At 33.4% G+C, this 21661-nt stretch overlaps 1 protein-coding gene across 2 annotated transcripts in view; it reads left to right on the top strand.

Annotated features, from left to right (window-relative positions):
* The window catches only part of LOC106716234 (ABC transporter G family member 23), a 62536-nt gene that overhangs the window by 16194 nt on the left and 24681 nt on the right, over positions 1-21661 (top strand). Inside the window, exon 1 of one of the 2 annotated variants that reach the window (XM_045683944.1) lies at positions 5988-6199. The exons of the other annotated variant lie outside the window; for it this stretch is intronic. Coding sequence (XP_045539900.1) covers positions 6189-6199 — 11 coding nt within the window. The 5' untranslated portion in view covers positions 5988-6188. Of the gene's footprint in view, positions 1-5987; positions 6200-21661 lie in introns of those variants that run through there. 2 annotated transcript variants of the gene reach the window in all.

The raw sequence follows: 21661 nt of genomic DNA on the forward strand, positions 1-21661 counted from the left end.
TAACCACCATTGTTGTTTCACCTCTAGTGTTCGAATCTTTATTGAAAGTTGACATCCCTATGAGACTATTAAGTCGTCGTTTGATGCTTATGGAATTTTTACGTTAATACGAAGGTTAAGTAAGAGGCGAACACTTAGACGAGATATAGTATAACTCAATAATTAGTGTTTCCAGCAATTAGAAATAATAATTAGGTTCCGTAGAACTAATATAAATTTATTTCTATATTATTTATGCGTTGTTGTTTTATTCCGTCTCATGATTTACGTCACTCGATCGTGTTTTTTAAACTGTTCTTAGGGTTCTTTTGACCTTAACAAATTTGCTATATGTAAAGAGTAAATTTAAATAACACAACTTTATTAGTAAATTTTAACAACGTTCTTCTGTAACCTTTCCTAACGCTATTTAAACGCATCTATTTGTTCTTAAATAAATCTTTTAAATCCGTATGACGTGTATATAGCTATGGATCCCTAAACGTAATAAGACAAGTCGTAGCGTCCTTGTCTCTAACCAGTTTGTTTGGACTTTGGTCTCATAGTTTTTCTTATGTTTCGGTTTACGTTTTTTCAATATTTAAACACTTCATACTTATATGATTTATGACAGAATTATATAAACTTAGTACCACAAAAACCTTGATGTAATCTATAACTTTACTTCGTTCTTCTGATAAGTCGAATGTCTTTAATACTGGTGACAAATAAATATAACATGAACTTAAACTTTTCCTTGAGAAAAAACTATAAAAAATACATAAATTATGACATACTTTTATCTATCTTATCTTATCTATATAAATAAAAGAAAGTCGCGTTAGTTACACTATTTATAATTCAAGAACGGCTGAATCGATTTGACTGAAAATTGGTGGGCAGCTTAGAACCAGGAAACGGACATAGGATAATTTATACCCCGTTTTCTATTTTTTATTACGCGCGGACGGAGTCGCGGGTAAAAGCTAGTCTATATATATAAAAGAAAGTCGTGTTAGTTACACTATTTATAACTCAAGAACGGCTGAATCGATTTGACTGAAAATTGGTGGGCAGCTTAGAACCAGGAAACGGACATAGGATAATTTATACCCCGTTTTCTATTTTTTATTACGCGCGGACGGAGTCGCGGGTAAAAGCTAGTCTATATATATCAAAGAAAGTCGTGTTAGTTACACTATTTATAACTCAAGAACGGCTGAATCGATTTGACTGAAAATTGGTGGGCAGGTAGCTTAGAACCAGGAAACGGACATAGGATAATTTTTACCCCGTTTTCTATTTTTTATTCAGCGCGGACGGAGTCGCGGGTAAAAGCTAGTTTCTACTATTTAATACGTGCCATTTTACGAGTATGTAACGATTGCGCCGATTTTTAATCAATTTTAAATAGATATATTAATTAATTATTAAGTACTCGGATAATTTTACAATTTTACAGAATTAATTAATAGATTAACAATTAGACCGTTTGTCCACCAACACCGTCGCCCACATGTCAACGCCCGTGGCTTGTCCACATGTGGACACCTTGCGCGCTGTGGGCAAACGAGCGCCGTCACGTCATTTTGATCTCGGACAGAAATTTGCCCGTGACGTGACGGTGAGCCGGTGCCGGTGTTGGTGGACAAACGACTTTAGTTTTACATTTAGCGGCAACTAGTAGGCTTATGAATTAATACGAGTATCGGTGTCGATACTCTTATCGTTAGTGAGATAAAATAATGTTTTTGTACGGATATTTCTGCAGTGGAAATCAACCCTTATTGCGATTTGATATTATTAATAGCTAGTTCCTTAAAATTTCATGAGATGTCGTTGAACAGCATTATTAGAATACCACGAATATATTTGAATAGATGTCTTCCTAACAGAATTTTCCACTGCCTGTATAAAATGATGTTATCTTTGTTTTTTCAAAGCGAATGAGAGAGATAAAAAACATTTTTGTATAGGGTATTAAAAAGAAATGGTAGGGCATAGCAAAACTCAGCACATAAATAGTAAAATTATTCAAAGAAAAAAAAATTCTAAATTTTGTGGTTTACTTCCGCCTAATTCACGTTAGTTAAACATTTAACTTAGACCAATTAAATACAATTATGTTCTATAACGATGAAGTACTCTATATATATTATGTAGTTATGTAAAGAGCATTGAGAGAATATTACGTGCACTCTCTAAATATTACAGTGTACGTAATTATAGACATGTCGCAATATGCCTATGCCAGTCCGGTTACGTCGATATCAGATAACTACCGAGACTTGAGGTTTGCATACTGCGAAAGCGAACCGAGAACAGAATGCAGAGTTTGCTCCCAGATAAAGTCAATTTTATACTTTCTGTTGCACGCGTCTTCGTCTTCGCGGTAGTGTATCGAAGAACTTTTTGGAACGATTTCTGTCGTCGAGATCCGTCATCAGACGACAAGACAAACTGCCTTGTATCATCCACAACTGGATTTCTGGAATTCCACAATGGTACGTCGATAATTACCTTGGTGTTCTCGCCGCTTGTTTGCCAACTTCTCTTATAAAAAAAGAATCATACGGGAATTCCGTTTTATTCACATACTATATAATATTTTACATATACACGAATAATATTTACATATATTATCAACATAAAATTAGATTATTACATTATGTTGCAATGTTCACATAAAAAAGCAAAATTAAGCCTCGCTTCGGTAACTTTCCACTGTAAGATGCTTTCTTTAGATGGGTTTTTACGTACGATTTACACGGCACTGTTTATTTTGTTTATACTAAAAAAAACTGTTATAAAATGCAGACAATAGATGGCGCTATGTCATTAATTACATTACAAGTCAATCTGGTTCTTTGGTTTTTCTTTTTTAAACTAAGTTTAGGTTGTTTAAAATTTATGAAATATTGTATGATTTTGTAACATATGTTTCAGTAGTGAAAAATAACACAAATTTGTGTATATGAATGAACAAGGGTGCATGTTTTTTTTATTGAGATAAACTTATGATTCAAGGTTCAATATACTGAGAGCATTACAAAAACGTCATTGCAAACGGCACAAGTATTTTTTGCTCTTACAGATATGACGTCAATGACTTGAAAGGTTTTTGTACAAATGCTCTTCTAAAGTAAACCGTATTCAAATGAAAATAAGGTGTATTTTCTATTAAATGTATATTATTTATTTCCGCAATTATGTAGTTATGCTCATCTTTTTTAGCCTAAAAAAACTTCAGTCCTCTTTGTAAAACAATTTTGCAAGGAGACGAAGGAAAAACAAAAAACTGGACGCATCATTATATTATTTTAAAAAGAAGTCGTTTGATTTTACATCAGTTAAAACAAAATATTGGTTATATCGACCAAAACAGAAACAAATTCAGTTTACCGTCTTAATCTATACAATATCATATAGGCATATATGTAAATTGTAGTCTGGAAGAACACATCGACGCTGGAAAGCGTAAACGCTGTAACCCCGAAAGTATGAACTTTACAGGAGAGCCAAAAAATGATAACTCGTGAGCTGATACGTCTACAAGCATGCGGTATTTAGCAATGTTGTGTAGTTTGTGCTAACCTATAATAAAATCATTATCCTTTGATAATGGTTGAAATTACTAACGTGTGAAAAACATATTCGCGATTTCAAGGGTTACAGCGTTTATGCTTTCCAGCGTCGACATATTCTAATTCCGCTCGAACGATGTCGTGGGCGATGGCTAGTATGTGTATAAAATAGTATATAAACATTGTTTATTTCATCGCATTAAGTCACTATTCGTTCAAACAATGTATTGTACGATTTTATTTTAAATACATTCTATTGTATAAATTATAAATAAACCACTTGACGGTTGAATTGCACTTAGGCCCTTTTTATACAAGACAACTTACATCTTCTGAACCAGGAGATTTTGGTTGCTAAGCGATTTATGTAATACAATGTTATAGCGTGCGTCGACATTTCTATCATCGCTAAAGACAGTCGATCACAACCTGTTTGTAAAGATCTTTGTAAGAAAACTCGCAGCAATTTTCAAGATGGCGGAACAAATCTACAGTTGATATGTAGTCGCTCCACCAAACCACACTATTGTATCGAATACGAACAAAAATTGTTTCATCGTGGGAAAAGTACACTGAAAATCTTACACTAATTTATCAGAATTGACGATGACGATACGAAGGTGACTGTTACAAATATTTGTGCTAGGACCACTACTGACCTAAGAGACGACCAGCATCGATGATAAAATGTGTGTAAGGAGCGCGTATAAAGCAATTCTAGCGATGCAACTAATTTTAGTTTCGATAATTTAGTTTGCGTTGTGTACGAAAGGTTTTATAGGTAAATAATTTGCTTTAATATATCTATTACTAGGTTTTAAACCCGACTTCGGTCGCGACCTGACTAAAAACAATTCGGACTGACTACATCCACATCAATACGATAGAAAACATTTGGAAAAAGAAAAATATAGAAATATATAGTGTATTTTGCGGATAATCTGTAAAGTGAAATTTGCTCTTTCTTTATATCTATTTTTCAGTTTATTAAAGGTAGATAACGCGTCTGCCACCTTTTTATTTCTTTACAGATGTTTTAATCTTAACGGTTAAACTATACCAGTGGTACATCTTTTTGAGAGTACGTTTGGGTTAATGTCCCGTCGGAATTAACGTTCATACAAACTCTATAATTCTCCAAAGAAAGTATGAATGGATTGTGTGAAAGAGGATATGCGTAAGAAGGGGGTAAATTCAGATATGACGGCTGATGCTGAGATTTATGGAGGAGTAGTACATACTCGTACTGTGCTGACTCTCAATAAGGGCAGGTTGACGCTGATGATGACTTACTTACTTACTATAATTTGTTTTAACCCATTTTATATTTATAAAATTGTTTGACGTGGCACCTATATCAATAATAGCTATGCCAATATTCCGTGCTTTAATTGATTGACTAATGAAGGCTGTTATGACGTCAAATTGACGTTAATAAATACGTCATTATAGTTCTTATATTTTTGATCACAGCGACGAGCACAAACCCTCATTTTCTTGAATCGAATAACTTTTTTTTATATGTAGATAAATAAGAAAAAAATGAATAATTAAAATAATTTTAAATTATATAAAAAAAATATGACAACAATAAAGAAGACATAAAAAGCAATTTATTTATATATAGTGCTATAGTTTTAGAGAAATAATGTTAAGAACTTTGTGTCTGTCATGTGACCTAGTATGTACATTCGAGTTGTGGAATATTTTTAGGAATTTATTCCCGTTGCAATGTCGAATACAACTTCCCTTGTGAAATTATATTAATATTATATCATTTAAAAGATCTCATACAAAAGACAATGGCAAAGAATGTTCTCAAAAGGCTTGGCTCACGTTTTATTTAATGGATAAATATGTTGGTGGCCAGTTGCCGAAACCACTTACGTCACGATTAACAAACACATCGACTGGCCACTCGGTATACTAGTGATGTGCTAAACATCGATATCACTTCACTTATGGAAATTAGTAAAGCCTTGCTGACGTAGTAGAAAAGCAACCGTTCGTTCGACCGTTCGTGTTCGACCCCCGACATATACCAATATGGGTTTCGAATGTCAAATGAACGGTTTCGATGTTTTTACGACTAAGGAAAGCATTGTGTTGCAACCTGCACATAAATGAGATGTTTGTGAAGTTAACGTAGTTTTATCTTAACGTAGGCGCCAGCCCCAAGTGTAGGGACGTGTTTGAGCTAACGAAGAAATGTTAAAAAATATGTGTTGAATATAATTTATAAAAATATATATTCAAAATGTAATAAAAACCACAAGCACTTCAAAGTCAAGATCGAATCGTAATTAATGTATTATCACGTTCAATGACGTCGATCAATCTAATTAATCGATATCAGCAAGGTTGGAACATCACTAATGTACACTGGCCGGTAAGAAAAAAAACGGACGACGTAAGCGAAACCTTAAAGCAGCCAGTCTGTGCTCGACCGCCCGCCGGATAACACGTAATTACCGGCGGTGAAACACGCGCTTAAATTAGAAAGTTCGTAATTATTATTTTTTTAATTTATAATAATCCGAGTGCGCGAGTGTTATTTGTGATAATTTGTCTGTGGCAGTGTGTAGGAAGTGACTGCATGTTACAGGGAAGCTGACGAACAACGACATGCTAATAACGTAAGACAAGATCAAATTTATCATGTATACGTCATAATTTCTGTCTCGAAAGTGCTGGAGTTTTCGATCCAGACATGATTAAAAAAATATTTTGAAAAGTAGATCGACTAACCTCCTTGGTATCTACGTGTATTTTTTTAATCACATGCATTTGTCTTATTGGACTCTTGCGTGTTGGAAAAATAACTTTTTTTAACTTGTATACAATTAAATTAAATTATACCAGATATATTACAAGATATAGATCTTTTAAAATTAGCTTAAACTAAAACTAAATAAAAGACAAAGTCCTTCTAGAACAATAAGTAGAGAAACTTTTCCACGGAAATATATTTGTTGCAAAAAACCTCATTAACTAACACATTTTCATAAGTTTAAAGGTTAAATAATCTTACAAAGTTATATTTGAAACGTTTATAATGCTACAAGGTAAGCAAATTGAACACAAGATAAGTTGTCTCGATGCAAATTAACTTCTCGTAAGAATACTGATGTATTAAATAAGTTTAATACAATATTGTGATTTTATTCACATCACTTTTTAAGGACACGGTATTTTTCCTGAATTGTAAGTTATAAGTATTTACACAATGATTTTAAATATTCCCATCAACTTAAACTTTGCAACATAGTTTAAAAAAAAAACTTCCAAAGAGTTTTATTAGTCAGAATTTGTTGCTAACTAGAATTACTAACGGAGAGTTTCCACACCTGAATTACGAGTGCAAAATTCATTTATTTTTTTTTAAACAGAATGCGAGGGTTGGTTTTATTATTGGCCAGTGGAAGTCCACTCTTATAGTTGTACTTTAGTCAGTCGGGTAATTAATAACACGTTTAGATAATTAAGGTATGAGCCAATATTATAAATGCGAATGTTTGGATGAATGGATGGATGTTTGTTTGAAGGTATCCTCGGAACGACCTAAGGAATCTTGATTAAATTTGACACAGATGTAGGACACAGTCTGTAAGAACACATAGGCTACTTATTTCGTTTTTTTAATTCCGCGCGGACGGTGTCGCGGGTAACAGCTAGTATTTATACACGTAAAACCTTGTGTGTTCATACTACTAAATCACTTACAGGAAACGTGTTTTGATTTTTCTTATTAATACCCTTTTTTATTATTTCAGTATTTTTAACTCAAGGTAAAAATATTAATATTTTTTTCTTCTACATATATTATAACTATGATTATGGCAAATTTAAAACGACCCAGTTTGCAACTTTAACATCACACACGCTGCTAACTCAGAGAGCTAGGCAGAAATTATTAATTACCATTTGTAGTGAACCGGACTCCAAATGGATACCCAAAACAAAACACAACTATTAGAATGCTTTAGAGCTGGAATAAAAACGTTATTAGTTATTTTTGCTCAAAAACATTCTTTAAATAACACAAGATATCATCTTATATAGGTAGTATTTCATAAGCATGATACTGTGTTCACTTTCTTAAGACGTGACTGCGTGTCGGTGCGGCGTCGGCCTTGCGTGTGTTGCGTTGCGTTGCAAATGGGATCGCAGCCATTCTACTTGCACAAACACAAGGATAACACAATCTGCATCTAAGAGCGAGAAAATATTATTTTATTTTCACTTATAGGATTTTTTACAATAAAAAATTTGTAAGTTTAATTAGTAATAGATGCTAGTGTTTAATTTGTGTTTTAATTTTAGCTTAAAATGTATTTTAAGTGACTTCTACGAAGACCTTCGTCTTTGGCTGACAATTACCGTTACAATGGCAATCATCAATTTTAGCTATTTTTGTTCCTTTCTCGCATAACATTTTTTTTTTAATTTACTCATCCACAAAGTTTAATGGCGTGATAGCCTAAAGCATGTCGTAAGTATAGGACTTTTAGACTAGGACCAGGAAAAAAATACTTAATACGTAGCCTATTTGTTCTTTCAGACTATGTTCTACATTTATGCTAAATTTCATCAAGATCCGTTGAGTAGTTCTGGAGATACCTTCAAACAAACATCCATCCATCTATACATTCGCATTTATAATATTAGTAAGATTTAAATCAGCGTTTGCGGAACAAGTGAGCAGCTTCTTTTCCTTTTTTTACCTTCATATTGCACATTGTAATATTAAATATATACTATATGAAATGTAATTTAATACATCAAGGTAACCACTCATGTGCATCATTAGTAGACCTTCACGCCTTACTAATGTAGTATCTTTATACTACATTAATTTAAAAAAAAATTATGCAAGGATAGGCAAAGGTTGCATTTACTGCCACTATATTGAGTCACTTGATTGTGACTTAAGTTCCCTTAGTGAAAACATTTTAACAGTGGTAGAAGTCAGCAATATCAACACCAGTTGTACGAATTGGTCTCGCCCAGTGAAACACGACCACACAAGACAGGCGTAAAGTGGAAGCAATTCCGCATTTCGTCTGTAGAGTGTGCGTTCCGGAGGTCTAATTTTGATCCCCTTTCCCTTCCCATCCTTTTCTTATAAGGATATGATGGGTAGGGGAAACGCTTTTTCTAGTAATGGCTGTAAATTGTATTTCGTTACCGTATTTTTCAACTGCTGTGCCACTAATGTTGTCTCTGCTTTGTCTAGGAGCATGAAAGGGTTGGTAATATGACTTTCAGCTGTAACTGCAGTGAAATTCAACAGTTAGAATTACTAACCAATACACTAGCTTTCTAGAGGGATAAAATTCAGGTATTGAACTTTGAACTCTTCAGTCATAAACTTAAAGTTCAAATTTAATTTTCACGAGATAAAGCTAGTCTTAATTTCCTTATTAATTTATCTCGCTCACTCTTGCATAACCGTTACGTAAGCAGCCTCCGCGCTCTGTTTAATCTTTTGTAAGATTAGGCTCACTTCTGGAAATTCCAATGTGTGATTCATATTGAGAGCGATGGTGGCTTAGGGGTTAAACGCTTGACTTAAAATCTGCAGGTCCTAAGTTAGAAACCCTCTGTGTACCAATGTGTTTTTCGAATTTAGATTTACATTTATCCGACATTGTTACGATGAAGGAAAACATCGTGATGTAACCTACACATATCTGAGAAGAAATTCAAAAATGTGTTTAAAGTCAACCTGCACTGGACTAGCGTGGTTGATTATGACCCAGATACTACTACTTAGGGTAGGCTTCTAGTCCTTCAGTGGGAACGTATAGTGACGTGCACATATGATAAATTTATTTAAAAAAAGCAACCAAACACAAAAATCTCTTGTAATTAAAGTATTTGTATTTATATTTTTCACTAGATGGCGCCATTAATAGTTGTAAAACTTTTTTCTTGCTACTCCGAACCATCAAAATACGTTTATAAAATACTAGCTGTCGCCCGCGACTGCGTCCGCGCGCAGTTAAAAAATAACTTATTAGGTGTATGAAAAATTCTCAGACTTTCCTAAACTATTTTGAAAAAGATTATGTTAAACTGGCAGTTGCCTGTGACTTTGTCCGCGCGGAATTAAAATAAAACTATCCAATGTCACCCGGGGATATTTAGATTCAGAATAGTGATAGGACTTTTCAAAACGGTTGTGCCTCAGTGCATATAAACAATCAAATCTTTTCTATTTATAATATAAGTATACATAAATATTTCATGCATTAAATTAAATTGTAAAAATCAAATGCGTATATATTTTTATTAAATCTTTAGTGCAAACAATTGATTTAAGATGGTTTTGGTTTTGTTAAACTCTTAAATTGATTTGAAAACTTCCTTGAATTTAAAATGTGCAAAATTTATAATAGCATTACAATGTATCATTAAAAAGGAAGTTTTTTTGTAGAAACAATGTAAGTGATGGCAACACTGATACCGGATGAACATCTTTGACGTATTGTATAACTCGTACTTCTCTGCTAACACTCATTATTTTGATACGAATGGAATCAAATAATGACTAAGTAACTAACCACAATATTAAATATTAATTAAAGATATATTATTTCCGTTACTTTATATTATACTAAATTAAACTTTCATTAGATTTCCCAATTTCTGACATTTAACATGTAAACAAATTACTAGCTGTCGCCCGCGACTCCGTCCGCGCGCATTTTAAAAAAAACTTAATAACGGTATGAAAAATAGATGTTGGCCGATTCTCAGACCTACTGAATATGCTCACAAAATTTCATGAGAATCGGTCAAGCCGTTTCGGAGGAGTACGAGAACGAAAACTGTGACACGAGAACTTTATATATGTATAAGATACACTTCATTTTCCTGAAGTCGGGAAAATATATCATTATACATTTTCGTCACACACACTTTTGACAATTCAAAAATGGTCTTAAACTTAGAAACTATAAATGTCAAACTTGTATGAAACGATCAGCAGGTTTTGGCAAATTAACATACGATATTGCTATCGCTAGTAGAATCGACACAATATGACAAATCGGAAAAATACGTGACTTTTCGATTAGCGACTTCGCTTATCGAATGTTACTTTTCTAGTCCCCCAATCTATAGGTATAAGTCAATGCCTCTGTTGAAACCGTTTTCTGACAGATGGCCACAAACACCGTCACCAAAATGACATACAGCGTTAGCGATAGTTTCCGTCACGCAATTCTTATTATGTCAGGTTAGTGTCTAGGTCAAGTTGGCTGACTATGGTTGAATGGAAGAGTTCCATTGCTTGCCTCACATAATTGGTACCTACCTAACCTTGTGAAACGGTCATTGTATGTCACATAACATTAGTTTGAGTTATTTCTTACCCAATTTTGGTTATTTCTTTCGATCTACTTCGAACTAATTGCTTTATAATTGCAAAGATGTCGTACACATATATTTATACAATGTTTCGCCAGTTGAGAGACTTAATGCAATGAAAAATATTAAATTATAACAATTAGTAATTTTATTTAAGGATTTAGGATAACGCCATCTAGTTAAAAATTAAATAAAGTATAATTTTTTAAACTACCAACATTTAAAATTTATACGTCGGAATATATTTTGATTGATTCAGTATCGACGAGCAGCTTGTCACCTGTCGTCCGTGACACGAATTTGGTCACAAAACGTGTCGTCAGCCGCGGCACGTGACATCAACCGCACACATCTCACACGCACGTGCTTGCGGTCATAATCATTGATGTGTAATTGTTAAAACGACAATTGTTTAATTGTGTATACATTGACATCATAATTTGCTCCGATTGAATATTATTTATTAAAAGTATCAAATTGTAATTATATCACATACTAATGTATAACTATGATATATAACTAAATGTGATATTCAAGTGACAAAAAAGCTAAATATTTTTTCTTACAAAACACTGTTTGGAACTTTCAAGTAAAAGACATCAACGCGTACACTAAGTTAAAAGCCAAGGAAATCGTAAAGGGCCCAATTGTACAAAACTTAGACAGTGATTCAATTACATTTTTGCTTAAATATTTGTCGACTATTTTATCGCACGTTGATGTTAGATATTACATAATATGATACGTAACATAGTATGAAATATGATAAAACGTAGACTTCCGAAATGAGATCTAAATAAATAGTAAAATATGTATATCGGAGGGTAAAACATACTTTTTTAGAACACGTATTTCTAAACAGTGTCTAAGCTTATGGTATAATGCACAAATATTTTCTTAATTAAAATTATTAACAGATTAAATAAAGAATTTAAGTACTATTTTTTTCTTTTAAAACTGTTTCTAAATTACATTAAAAAATATTTTTGGATATAATATTTTATAAATCTATTAATTATCTGAAGGTTACGTGACATTGAATAACTTAAAGGCATTACACCTTTAACATAAAAACTTCAAATTGCTTTTAAAGATAACTAAAATAAGTATATTTGATTTATAAACATGATTTGTCATTGAAGTTAACAAGGAAAATAATCTGCGAATTTAGTCGGCAAAATAATTTGCCGTCTTTCAGAAAATTTAAGTTCTTTTGTAATTTATATGTCACTAAGTTGTCATGAGTCGTAGGCGACAACTAGTATGACTATAAATGCGAATGTTTAGATGGATGTTTGAAGGTATTTCCGGTACCGTTCAACGTATTTTGATGAAATTTGGCACAGATGTAGAACATAGTCTGGAAGAACACATGGGTTACTTATTAGGTTTTTTTTTATTTCGCGCGAACAGAGTCGCGGGCGATAGCTAGTAACATAATAAATGTAATACTTGATTCTCTACATAAGGTCAATGTATTCTCCAATTAAGTTATTATAAACAATTAATACATATATTTATTATGTATATTTACAAGTTATTAGGGACCTTAACATATGTCTTACAAAGGTAAATCATGTGACAGGTCAAGTTGAACTGGTATAATTAGTAAAGTAATGAGATTAAATGTGGATGGCTATGAAGGTAGAGAAGAGAGAAAGTATGGATGGATTGTGTGAAAGAGGATATGCGTAAAAAGGGGGTAAATTCAAATATGACGGCTGATAGAGATGTATGGAGGAGTAGTACATACTGTCCTAACCCTCCGGCAGGTTGTTGATGAGTTCAAGTTGAACTGGTAACAGCTTACGTAATAATTTTGCAATTTTAAAAAAGATTATTTTTTTGTTGATTAACAAGTTTCAAGTAAGAATCGGAAAATTCTATGTTAAATAGATAATTAAATATATTTTGTTTGTTAAAATAGATTTATATTATAGCGCCTTAGGCATTTTCCCAGGGGTAAGAAACCTCTGGTGCGTGTAATAATAGTTCATTGCCATTTAAAATATTTAAATTTTGGACGGCAATGTTCTTAAATAAATTAGTAAATAAAAAAAAATATCATAAATAGAGAATATTATATTATTAAAATAGTTTTAAAATGTTTTTGTCCGTCGTAAATTATAATATTTGAAGAAAATATCTTTATCAACATAATTATTTTATTTTATGAATATTTTGCCTTATTTAGCCACGTCATCTTATAAAAATTAATCAACAATTCAACTATTATAAATCGTTATGTGTTGATTTATGCTATATGTTAATTATTTAATATATAAGGCCGACAACGCATCTGCGATTCCTCTGGTATTGCAGATGTCCATGGGCGTCGATGAACATCTTGGTGTTCCCGCTGTTCGTTTGCCCCCTTCTCTTATAAATGAAATATTATATTGCGACACTTGCATTTAAAAATATTTTATAGACACTTACATACAATATTTATAACTTTGTATACATATAATCAAGCGGTTGCCCGTGACTACGTCCGCGCGGAATTATAAAAAAATATTAATAAATAGCATATGTTCTTCCAGACTATGTTCTACAACTGTGCCAAATTTCATCAAGATCCGTTGAACCGTTCTGGAGATACCTTCTAACAAACATCCAACCATCTAAACTTTCGCATTTATAATATTAGCAAGATTACTAAGTAATCTTACAGTAATCTGTAAAGGTGATAAAAAACTATGAAACTTGTTTTTTTTATATTTCAAACAAAAGATGGCGTGATTCATGAACAAGGTTAAAAGAACATCATTAATAGTTTTTTTGTGAATTGGCTGAAATATAAAGTATTGTTGAAAAGATTCACAAACGTTTTGTTTGCTTTGTGACTAGTTTAAAGAATATATGAAATTATAATAGGTAAGCTCATTCAACATAGGTTATTTAAATATATGTTGTTTAATATAGAACAAGAGACCACGATTTTTTTCTTGCATGTAGAGATTTCTCTTTAACTCAAGTTTCTCACATATGCAGGTAGACAGTCGGTACCGGAGAGTGTCTCTCGCTTATTCAGTTCTCGCTTCTCCAGGTTGCATTGTATACTATATGCTTTATACAACCTCGGTTTTACTTAAGTTATATGCTTTGAATCGTTTACCTGTGTATAAGTCAATGTTTGAAGAAGCCTTTACGAGATGTACCTGAACAAACTTTAGAGCCTGCGTTACCTTTTTAATTTATTCTAGATATATTTAGCACAAGGATATGGCACGAAGGTTATTGACGCTACTGTTTTTGCACCTTTGAGATGCTGTATAACCACTCGTATTTTTGTTTATAAACAAAATTAACGTTTCAACAATAAATCTTACTTATAATATAAATGCGAATGTTTTGTTGGGTGTTTGTTAGAATCTCTAGAACGGTTGCATTGATTTCGTTGAAATTATGCAAAGAAGTAGAACATAGCCTATTAGAACACATACGGTTTACCTCCGCGCGGACAGACTCGCAGTCGACACCTAGTAATAAAAATATACAAGTTGTCGATTATTATTCGAAATTCGACTTTAATTCAGAATTAAAGTTTTTTTCATTAAAATAGCTTTATGCACTTTAAATTGGGCTCATCTTCAACAGTTCGCGCAATTTCCTTTGATAAGGGTAGAATGTTTTCGCTTCACGATTTAATATAATGATAATTTAAAAATGTAATTGAAAATCAAATTCAACTTAATAAGTAACCTATGTGTCCTTCCAAACTATGTTCTACATCTGTGCCAAATTTAATCAAGATCCGTTGAGCCATTACGGAGATACCTTCAAACAAACATCCATCTAAACATTCGCATTTATAATATTAGTATGGAATAGCTAAAATGCCGTCAAAGCGGATTCTTTCAAGGCTAGAATTACAAAAACGTAAGCTAAATAAGCAAATTATAATAATTATTAAAATATTATTAACCTTCAGTGACCTTGACATGTCTTACAATTATTATCCATTTAATGACATATCTTAGAAAAACTTAGGAATGAGACAATCATGAGACTATTAATATCAATAAAACATCAATTTATTAAAAACTTCAATTACACAAACAATTTACTCAGTTTATCGTTTATTTTTGCTCAATATAAGATTATATCGCGAAAATGTATACGTAAAGTCTATTGCCATTACGAGACCTTTCAAAACAATGAACAAATAACCTCTTTTTATGAGTTTGTTTTTAAAAAATTTATCACTTTCTATTTTAAAAATGTTTTTAAAATTTTTAAATATCTGTGTGTCTCTACTTAAGTCATATGTGATATATTGGAAACTTGTTTAACTTGTTCAAAAACTTACATTACTTAGATTACAATTCAATATTGAAACAGTAACGTTTAAGTAAAACAATTTATAACATTAAGTATGTTCATCAAGGTAACTTTCACCGCAACAATTCAGATCCGACTTTACCGGGGCTTGAAGGTCGTCTCCGAATACCCGCCTGCTCGAATGCCCAAAGCCACCCGGCTACCCGAACGCCCGTTGCCCGGTGCTCATTTTCTCTAACCTTGAGCGCATTGCGTTGCGATCTGCCATTTCGTATGCTGCCAGCTTTACGACGAAGGTTGCACGTTACAAAACTCTCTGCCCGATTAATTATTGTATCACTTGAACGTGACGCATCAATTTTGTAATCACGGAACGGACAAACAGTTAGACTGATTTTCTATAAGGAATTTAAATGAAGGAAACATCTATGCGCTACAATTTTTTTTTTGACAATATGTTTAAAGTAAGTCAAAAGTTTACAATAAGCGTGGAATTAAAACACCGTTTTAGGCATTACGAAAATGTCGAATTATAGATATAAGTCGTGCGTTTATTGATAACATCATGCTGTTTGCTCATTTTAAAGACAGTTACACACAGTCAGTTTAAACTGCACCGATAATTAACTTAAAACGTTTCTCAAAGATGTTTTCAATGATTTTTTTTCACTAAAGTGAAACCTGTAAGTAAAAATGTTTTCGGTTATTTCATTACTTTACATCTTGATCAACATACAATTTAGATTTACATATATTGAACCTGTTCTATAGAGTTTAACTGAACAGCCCGGCCTTAACTCAGTTCACGTCAGTTTTTACGTACTAAAAATCGGAAATAAACTATATTTTTGTTAAGAATTGTCTCTGATTATGTCATTGTTGTTCCGTTTTCTAAAATTCAAATCAAGGCCAACAACCATAAAAGGGTAATCTAGGGCAAATGTTGTCGCTCATAGTGGACAATATTTGCGTCCAATATTGGTGATGTTATCCAATGTCCACCGATGAAAAGGCGACGTGTTATGTAAGTTTTAGGATGCGACACGCTTGCCTAGTTTCCGAGTTAGGTGTGTCGCGTAATTTGATTTATGTCGGTCAAGTGCGACACTTACTTACCCCACTTTTATTACAACTAAGTTTTTTTAAATAAGATTGGTTAGGAAAACAGTCTACTCTGGGGTTCTAATATGTAGAACTAAAAATAGCGAAAATTTAAGTAGACAATCTCTGTTTTCTTCTGTTCTGCTTTGTTGTTCTTCTGTATGGGTTTTTTGACAGTGTTACCCCCGTTAAGATTCATAATATTCCTAAACTACATTTAAGAAACCTTATATACACAAAATAAAGAATCAGTCAAATTAAATTTTACGAAATCAACTTACACGTTGATACAAAAAAGCTTTGTTTAAAAACATTTAAAACACACGAAAACCTTTTTAATTACGTAACAACAAGAAAAAACACATCAATAATGCTCTAAATAGAAACTGGTGCCAGTAACTGGTCGGCCATTTTGTAAAACAAGTTCTCTCGTAATGCGAAATGCGACGCAAACAACCTGTCATTACTTTTATCATTTATTCTTCGATTCACACACACACACGTACACGCATATACAAACGTGCTACTGTAGGTTTTCACTAACGAAACACTTGTAACAAAACATATTGTTATACCAGTTTATTCAAGAGAATAAATGAGATAGGAACATAAGACAACTAGCTGTTGCCCACGACTCTGTCCGCGTGGAATTAAAAAAATGCAATTAGTTGCCTATGTGTTCTTCCAGACTATGTTCTACATAAATGCAAAATTTAAGCGAGTACCTTTTAGCCGTTCTAGAGATACTTTCAAACAAACATCCATCCATCCATACATCATCACAACAACTATCAAGTAATCGAGCCAAGGTAATTCTCATCGTATGCATAATATTTTGAAAGTAAACAAACATCAAGGTCTTAATACAATTAAATGTTATTAAACATTACTCAAACTAAAAGAAATAAACAAAAATATTAGGTCCTTACATATGAAATTGGCGTTTTTCGTACTGGCCACTTTAATCACGAATTTCTCCTCTTTGGTAAGGAATTCCAAATTCAAATTTGTACAGCTATAGACTCATGTATTTGTGGTTCGATGAGCGTCATTAATTTGTTTTTTTTCTTCTGTTTTTTTCTGTTTGCGTCACTCATTTTACAAAATGGAAAACTTAAAATATCGCATTATTTACGAGTACGAGTTCCGCCGTGGTACTAGTGCTGCGGAAACGACTCGAAGGGTGAATGATGTGTATGGCGGTCGTGTTGCAAAAGAAAACATAGTTCGTTTTTGGTTCCAACGTTTTCGTTCTGGAAATTTCGATCTGCAGAACAAGCCCCGTGGACGGCCTAAGACTCAAGTTGATAATGAAGAGTTGAAGGCTATTGTGGAAGCGGATCCATCGCAAACCACGTCCGAGTTAGCTGCAGGCTGCGATGTTAGTGATAAAACTGTTTTAATTCACTTGAAGCAAATTGGGAAGATTAAAAAGCTTGAAAGGTGGGTACCTCACGAATTGACTGAAGCAAACCGGCAAACGCGCGTCGACTGTTGCGTTACATTACTGAACCGGCACAATAATGAAGGTATTTTAAACCGAATCATTACCTGTGATGAAAAATGGGTTCTTTACGATAATCGGAAGCGCTCAGCGCAATGGTTGGATCCTGGCCAGCCAGCCAAATCCTGCCCCAAGCGAAAATTAACCCCAAAAAAGTTACTTGTAAGCGTTTGGTGGATTAGTGCCGGTATTGTTCATTACAGTTTTCTCAAATCTGGCCAGACTATTACGGCTGATGTCTATTGTCAGCAATTGCAAACCATGATGGAAAAGCTAGCGGCTAAACAACCTAGGCTGGTCAATCGCTCCACGCCACTGCTGCTTCACGACAACGCTAGACCACACACTGCGCAACAGACGGCTACTAAATTAGAAGAGCTTCAATTGGAAAGTCTAAGACATCCTCCGTACTCCCCGGACCTTGCTCCAACAGATTACCATTTTTTTCGAAATTTGGATAACTTCTTGCAAGGGAAAAAATTCAACTCCGATGGGGCAGTCCAAATCGCCTTCAAAGATTTTATTGATTCCCGTTCGACTGGTTTTTTTAGTAAAGGGATCAATGAACTACCTATGAGATGGCAAAAGTGCATAGAAAATAATGGTTCATACTTTGATTAATTAAATATATTATATTAAAAAATATTCGACTTTTTGTTCCTCCCATACAAAACGCCAATTTCATATGTAAGGACCTAATATTATCAATTAATAATAACAACGACCAATGGATTGCGCATCATGATTTCATGCCGCGAAATATGTGAAGTCACTCGCGACACCGTCCTCACTAATTTAAAAACAACTTAATAAGTAGCCTATGTGTTCTTCCAGACTAAGTGTCAAATTTCATCAAGATCCGTTCAGCCGTTACAGAGATACCTTCTTACAAATATCCATCCATCCATCTAAGCTTTCGCATATATAACATTACTAGCTGTAGCCCGCTACTCCGTCCGCGTGGAATTAAACAAAAACTTAATTAGTAGTCTATTTGTTCTTCCAGACTATGTTCTAAATCTATGTAAAATTTCAGCGTTTTGTAAATTGTCCTTTTAACGAACATCCATCCATCCACATTTTCTCATTTATTATATTAGTAAGAATTAAGATTAAATTCTACTCGATTAATATATAGAAAAATTCAAGTATGAGAAAATTATGTCCGAACTGTATAATGTTTTTTGGTTATAAATTTTTAAAAAGAAAAAAGTTTTTTTTAATGACTCAATCGAGGTTGTGTCCGGTGTTCGGTTCCGATTCGGCCATTCATGCCGCAACCTACTTTACTTCAATATTTAAAGATATCTGCTCGAATATAAAACTTACGTTAATGTAAATAAGGTTGTATTTATCTTTTACTTTTGGTACGTTTCACAAGTTATTGTATAATAGTTATGTGAATTGCCTCACAGCTGACCGGTACTGGCTGATTCCAAACCGCACTAGAACCGAGCTATGCGTTGCGTAATTTATTAACTGGCCCTGTTTACTTTTGTGGGTTGTAGTTTTTATTCAGTTTTATTGATGAGCATCTCTTTATAATATACTAGATATTTCCCGCGACTTCGTCATCTTTAAAGGGACAATATCAAGAAATTCCGAAACTCTTAAATAACTATTTGTACTGAAAAGTGTGTTAGCAATTCTGCTAAAGTAATAAATAACGCCTCCCTATACAAGCTTTCATCAGCCCACTTTAGATTTGCAGTGGATCAGTTCATAAAATCCTTACTTAGTGCTTGACTTATTGATTATGTGAGGTATCTAAAATTAATATCAAAAAATATTTTTTTTTTTTTTTAACTTCTTTCTTCTATCAAACCAAACTGTGCCGTTTTTAGGTCATTCGTACACAAATCAACATAAATCTCCAACGCTAAGTGACTTAAAAGACAGTCGCTCGCCGTTGTCAAGATCGTCGTGAGAAAAGTCGCTGAAATTTTCAAGATGGCGGAGCTGTTTACAGTTGACATGTCGCTATGCCTATACTGATTGAAGACAGCTCGAGTCAACAATTCAACGTTATTTGTACGAAGCGTGAAACACGTTTCTCGCGACGCAACCATACAATATTAGTTTCGATGATTTACGTTATGTACTTCAATAAGATATTAAACACATAACTTTGCTCCTTATGTTTAAAGGAATAAGTGTTAATTTCGCATGTGGATATGTCACAATGGGACAGTAGATAATGCCTGTGTGAATCAAAGCACAATCGATACTTAACGTTAATTGATTGCGTGTCTAACAATGCGTCTTCCCGCCGGCAAGTCGTTGGTAAGTCGCACGACACACTTACAGTGTTTATGTAACCTTATATATTGTGTGATACACACTTTATAACGCCTCATAATTGCGAAGGATAAGATCCTTAAGGTTCATTACGCGCCAGAATCATACGTAACGCTCGACAGTCGCTTCAGAGCGACACAAACGGGATACGTGACAGCGCTATACTGCTACTGACGTCATTGCAGGACAGTTTTAACTGTATGTACGATTCCGGCTTATGTCTAAACAAGCTAGACTACTACTAAAACTTACTAAGTAGCCTATGTGTTCTTCAAGACTATGTTCTACATCTGTGCCAAATTTCATCAAGATACGTTGAGCCGTTCCGGAGATACTTTCAAACAAACTCCATCCATCTAAACATTCGCATTTATAATATTAGTAAGATAAATCTTTACACTCTCCTCTAATTCTTTTAATCGTCAGAATCATCCAGTAACATATTTTAAATTGATATTTCATATTCCGATACAATTTCTAACGGTCTTAATCAATTATTCAATACTCGAAATCGATTGGATATTTTGATTACTTTCTATGAAACGGAGCAAGGAGTAAAATAAATCACATTTTGTAATCACTATTTCGATTTAGAACTGTAAAATTTGTACCAAAGAGATAAAAAATTTTGTTTTTATAAGCTGTTAAATAGCACAAACTTTAGCAACTAAGTTGTTCCTTAATTATTGCAAAATAAATATAATCTGACAAGGAAAATAGAAAATCTATCTTGTGGCTTTTAGTCGCCTTCTAAACTACAATACCTTCTATATTTACACGAAGATTTATTCTATAAACATTTCGGCAATATCTCTGGTTGGATTATACTTTATCATGTACCTTGTAATAAACAATGTTTCCGCTGAGCGCAGTTAAACCGCAATACGTGCTGTTTCCACTGTGACTCACAAGGTACAGGGAAGTGGACTTTAAACTTTAATATTGAATCACGTTACAAAGAAATTCCATCTCTATGATATACGATGTAGTGAAATTTTAATTTATTTTATCTTTGTTAGTAATATTAGAAGAAAGAAGTAAGGATGAATGGATGATTATCAAGTACGGTTGAACCTGGATAAGAGAGAATCTAAGGGACCACGATGTTTTTCTCGCTTATAGAGGTTTCCCTCTAACCCAGTGTTTCCCAACCTTTTTGGATCCATGTCCCACTTTTCAGGATGAACATGACTATTGCCCCCTTATAAAATTTGTTTAGAAATAAATTTCTCTCGAGGCCTAAATTTACAATGTTAGAGAAATAATTAAATACTACTTTTGGCTGACTAGAACAATTTCATATAAAATTTTTAAACACGAAAACACATATAAATAGTTTAAATGCAATGGATTTTTGTCTCTAAAATGTTTTTATGTACTTTTTAGCACTGGTTATCATTGTAAGGATGTAGCCTTAAGTTTTTAAATCTCCGAATTGCCCCCTCCAAACCCAAATGTACACCCAGGGGAACACTGCTCTAACCTGTTTCTCGTTAATGGAGGTCGTCCGTCGGAATAGCGAGTATAACTCCAGAAC

This window comes from Papilio machaon, chromosome 24 (assembly GCF_912999745.1).
Source record: "Papilio machaon chromosome 24, ilPapMach1.1, whole genome shotgun sequence".
Classification (NCBI taxonomy): Eukaryota; Metazoa; Arthropoda; class Insecta; order Lepidoptera; family Papilionidae; genus Papilio; species Papilio machaon.